At 46.6% G+C, this 5,096-nt stretch overlaps 1 protein-coding gene across 1 annotated transcript; it reads right to left on the minus strand.

Moving 5' to 3' along the window:
- Positions 1–323: 323 nt before the first annotated feature.
- On the minus strand, positions 324–4,702 carry LRIT2 (leucine rich repeat, Ig-like and transmembrane domains 2). The gene is made up of 3 exons (XM_002915388.1): positions 4,593–4,702; positions 3,286–4,067; positions 324–1,084 (listed from the first exon to the last, which is right to left on the minus strand). Exons 1-3 carry the CDS (start codon positions 4,700–4,702, stop codon positions 324–326), a joined length of 1,653 nt encoding a protein of 550 aa, XP_002915434.1.
- Positions 4,703–5,096: the final 394 nt, after the last annotated feature.

The following is a 5,096-nucleotide window of genomic DNA, read 5'->3' on the forward strand; positions in this document are numbered from 1 at the left end:
CAACAGGATTGCACATGTGCCACGTTCTGTGTAATTGTTACAGGGCTATATATGTATGGAAAGAGTAACATTTATTGATTTCCAGCCACCATGTATAATAAGATAATTAATTGGACAGGTCAAAGCTCCACAGACATCCCTTCCAAGAAGAACTGTGTCTTCCTGATCATTGTGTCAAGGTCAGTGCCTGGAACAGAGTAAGCACTCAATAAATAGTGTTGAATAAATGGGTCAAGCCAAGTTGAGATGCCACAGAGGGTTGGTTTAGGGACTAAAGGCCCATACTCCATACCACCCTCCCCACCATGTCCAGCCTGAGCTGTTCAGCCCCAGTCTTCCTCTCTGTCTTTATCCTCATCCCCTTCAGCATCTCTGGGGCCCAGGCCGTCCTCACAGACAGCTATGTGCTCTCTGTAGGCGCAGTCCCAGTGCTGCGGCGCTGCTCGGGGGCACCTGGGGGTCTTCCTGCGCTGACGACAGCAGTGAAGCCCCCACTCCCTGCAGCAGTGGGGAGCCTGGGCTGCCCACACGTAGGCGCCCACAGGCACCGCAAGCAGCACAGCACACAGGACCACAGTGACGTGCAGCAGGCGCTCCCGTGCCTCCAGCTCGCCGTGGTCTCTGCCCGTCACAAAGACCACACACCGGCCCCTGCGTGCGGGCTGGCCCTCCAGGCTGAGACATGCCTCATATTTCGTGCTGGGAAGGAGGTCCTCCACGGTGTATGTGTTGATTCCGGGGCCGATGTGCACCACCTCCTTCCTGAGCGTTTCATCCCATGCAAGGTAGAGGGTGAAACATTTCTCCTCAGCGGCATCCGCCACTGCCAACCACTCCAGCAAAATCCCATGCACCGTCTGCTTGACGACCCGCAGGTCAACATAGGCATTGCCATCGGAAGGGAAAGAGGGAGCATGGGGTGCAGGCAGGGCCTGGGCGGGCTGGACGTGGAGGGAGATGACGAGGGTGCTCCTGCCAATGGAGTTGGAGGCCACACAGGTGTAATTGCCTCTGTCTACCAGGTGGGCGGCAGGTATGACCAGTTCCGACAGAGCAGTATCTTCTGCAGTAGACGACATCAACACTGGGTGGAGAGAGAGCGAGACAGCTCTGATAAACACGTCTCTGATAGAAAGCTGGACAGTGTTCAGCAATGCCAGTTATTTTTTTTTTAAGCTGAAAGTGATCATTTGTTAAGCGTATGGTTGGTTCCCGGTATTTGCCTCTCAGCAACCCTGTAAGGTAAGCACCCCAGTTTTATACATAAGAAGTTGAGGGTTGGAATGATTAAGCAACTTGCCCATAGTGAGAGATGTTCAGAGGCAGTGACTGATCTGGAACCTCATTCTTCTGCCTATAAAGACCCCACTTCCAACTTCACTAGCTGCTCCCACCAAACCACCACCGGAAGCCTTGCTGTGCTAACAGCATGGTTTTGGGGAGATCCCTTGCAACCGTGTGATATTGTGAGCTTCAAGAATTGCCTTTTTGGGTGCCTGGGTGTCTCTGTCAGTTAAGCATCCTACTCTTGGTTTCAGCTCAGGCCATGATCACGTGGTCGTGAGATAGAGCCCCGTGTTGGGCTCCATGCTCAGCAGGAAGTTGGCTTCTCCCCCCTCCCTCCTTCTCCCTGTGCCCCTCCCCCACTTGTGCTCTCTCTTTCTCTCTAAAATAAAAAAATAAATCTTAAAAAAATATTTAAAAGAATTGCCTTTTTATCTCCCAGATATAGAGAGGCTCAGAGCCTGGAGCCAAATGCCTAGATTCTATCCCTAAATAAGTATATGGTCTTGGACCAGTTGCTTAGATTCTCTTGGCCTCAATTTCCTCATTAGTAAAATGGGATGATAATAGTACTCATTCCCTAAGTTTGATAGTAAGTGTTCAGTGTGAGCTGTTGTTATTACTGAGAGAATATGTATAACACGGTACCAAAGAAACTGACTACAGAGCATTAAAAAAACATCTGCATGCATCTCACTGTTCTTCAAGATGCTACAACAATAAATCCTACATTTCTCCTTCACTGGTATTTAATCTCAACCCAATAAGATGTGATTAAAATGATGGGGGAAAAGTCAACAGTTCAGTTCATTAGGTATTTTTAAGTCTCCCAGCGGTTTGTCACTATGCATAACAAATATATGGGTAACTGACTATATTTCTCAAGTTTTACTCCTATTTCTAGTTGTTTTCTAGACAACTTTAAGATATCCCAAAGGAGGCCATCCCTGGCCTTGTGATGTGTCCCAACCCTTCAGGGTAGCATTAAAGGTGATTCCAGCTGAGGTATGAAAACAGAGCATAGAGTTTCAGGACATGAGAGGCAGGATTGAATCCCAGTGGTGGGTCCCATGGAGGTCACTTCCTCGCCCAGGGTCCCAGTATTACAACTTCAAGCCAATAAGGTCTGAACAACATAGTGGTGGGAAGTGTAAAATTCAGTCAATATCTAGGAATTCCCAACCTATCCCAATGATAAGAATTACATGGGAAGGAGGAGGGAAGAAGAGGGAACATTTGTTAATATACATTATTCTCAGGCCCTCCCCTGGACACAGGGAATCTGAATCTCCAGGGCAGGGGCCTGGAAATCTTATTTCGAACAAGTACCCCAAATGAGTCTGCTCCAGGAATTTTAGGAAATAAGTAATAGATAACATCTAGAATCAGTCCTAGTAAGAAATTCTATGATTTAAAAATAGATGGTATAGGGGCGCCTGGGTGGCACAGCTGTTAAGCATCTGCCTTCGGCTCAGGGTGTGATCCCGGCGTTCTGGGATCAAGCCCCACATCAGGCTCCTCTGCTATGAGCCTGCTTCTTCCTCTCCCACTCCCCCTGCTTGTGTTCCATCTCTTGCTGGCTGTCTCTATCTCTATCAAATAAATAAATAAAAAATCTTTAAAAAAATAATAATACATGGTATATAGTATTTTGCATCTAGAAGACTCTCAAAGAACATATTTGTTCATATATAATTTTATAATATTTATACACTATATCAAGTCAACTCCAATATATATATTCACATATGCACACACACACACACACACACACACACACACATCCCATAGGGATCTGTATGCAACCATTTAAAATCATGCCAATAGTGGAACACTATCTTGGAAACTTTCCTGCTGTGGTGGGTGTAATTCAGGCCCATCCCAATCTTACCCAAACCCTTACTTCACCACTGATCCAGTTTAGAACCTCCCTACTGAGGGTAGGGTTGCTGTAAGGCCTCACTATTCCCCCAGATACATTGAGACGTGCCTGTGGCTTACCATCGAATTCCCTCCACATGCTCAGGGGATAAGTCCATGCAATGGTTGGTGAAGGGCTGGCCCGTGCCAGGCATCTCAGGGTCACATTCTGTCCCATCTGGATGGTGACACTGGCACTGGGGGTTGAGATCTGTGGCTTCATGCAAGCACTGAGCTCAGTTTCATGAAAAAGCTGCCCTGCCTTGGAGAGAGGGCGTTGGCATATCAGGTAGGAATTCACCAGGATGACTGGGATGCTGAAGGACTTTACAAATTGGACAAGTCCCCGTAGGCGACAGTCACATAGCCAAGGGTTGTTATGCAGCGCCAGCACCATGCTGGAGAGAATCTTGGCTCCACAGCCAGGCTGCTGGTGTTTCTGGTAGGTCAGCCAGTTCAAGAAGACACTCTTGGATACAACTGTAAGTCTATTGGAGGATAGGTCTAGGTAGGTCAGGTTGACCAAAAACTGAAGAGCTAGCTCAGGGAGCACATCAATCCTGTTGTGTTTGAGATCCAAGACTCTCAGGAGAGGAGTGGCTTGAAATGCTGTCCATGGTACTGAACAGAGTTTGTTCCCTTCCAGTCTCAGCTCTTTCAGTTCTGACAGGTGTTCCAGGGCTCCTAGGTGTATTACAGTGACATTGTTAAAATTAAGCCAGAGGTATTCCAACGTGCTCATGTTGATGAAGGACCCTTGGGGCAGTTCAAATAAGGGTGAATTTTCAATTCTCAACAGCTTTAACTCTTCAGGATGGTTCTTTGGGATCTTTCCCAAAGAGATAGACATGCATTGCAGAGCCCTGTACAAGAAACCACAAAAGCACAAAAGCTTTAAGATGAACATGGGAGAGGGGGTGGCTCACCTGGGTGGCTCAGTCAGCTAAGCAACTGACTCTTGGTTACCCTCAGATCATGATCTGAGGGTCCTGAGATCGAGCCACGCATGATTTCCCAGCTCAGCAGGGAGTCTACCTCACCTCTCTCTCTCCTTCTACCCCTCCCCTCACTCACACATGCTCTCTCACACACACTCTCTCTCTCTCTCTTTCTAAAATAAATACATATATCTTTCAAAAAAGATGAACATCAGGGAAGTGAGAACAGGTTTATTCTGGCATTAAATGTATGAATTAAAAGAAAAAATAGATGTTATTCACATGAAATAAAAGAGACCCATTTTGGTAAAGTGCACAGTTCTCCAAAGTTCCGCACTAACTAGAGATTTTGTTGATTTCCTGCCAAATCTAGGCCTGTTCCCACTCCACATCATCCCCAAAGAAAGCCCATCCCCTACAACCTCCTGGCATCCTGTCAGCACAGCGCACCTGCCGAAACTGTCCTCTGAACAGATACATCCTGGCAGACAGGATGGTTGAGCTGCGTGTGAATCCAGAAAGACCAGAACTAGCAGGAAATAATGAGAAACTGAAGCCATATTCCTCTGTAAGGAACTACCTTGCAAGTTTTGAATAAGTATAGTCCAAGCTTCCGAGTGGCAAATCCTATTATTGGTAATCCATGGTGATGTAGGTCAGCACAGTAGTGGCAAAGCCCCTGAATGCTCTGAGTTCTGTTATGGCCCAGATCACAAGCTCAGTAAGAACTCATGAAGAGGGAAATATGTCTCTTAACTAAGTTCACAAAATTCACCCTTTGTCTCATTCTTAAGTCTGGAAAGCAAACTCTAAGCCAGTTGTCCTATTCAGCACTCATACTGCCTTCCTTCAGTTTCTTACAAAATGATCTGAGAAACAAGCAGGTAATACTATTATGAGCACTGTGGTTCTAGTTATCTGGCCAGAATTCATCTCATTCTTCATCCATTACAA

This window comes from Ailuropoda melanoleuca, chromosome 6 (assembly GCF_002007445.2).
Source record: "Ailuropoda melanoleuca isolate Jingjing chromosome 6, ASM200744v2, whole genome shotgun sequence".
Classification (NCBI taxonomy): domain Eukaryota; kingdom Metazoa; phylum Chordata; class Mammalia; order Carnivora; family Ursidae; genus Ailuropoda; species Ailuropoda melanoleuca.

Bases quoted from the DNA above. Each gene is read 5' to 3' on its own strand.
- LRIT2 (XM_002915388.1), bottom strand. From the start codon at position 4,702: ATGGCTTCAGTTTCTCATTATTTCCTGCTAGTTCTGGTCTTTCTGGAT. The intron at 4,068-4,592 runs GTGCGCTGTGCT...TTTCTTGTACAG, and splicing joins TCAGAGGACAGTTTCGGCAG to GGCTCTGCAATGCATGTCTA. The intron at 1,085-3,285 runs GTAAGCCACAGG...CTCTCCACCCAG, and splicing joins CATGTGGAGGGAATTCGATG to TGTTGATGTCGTCTACTGCA.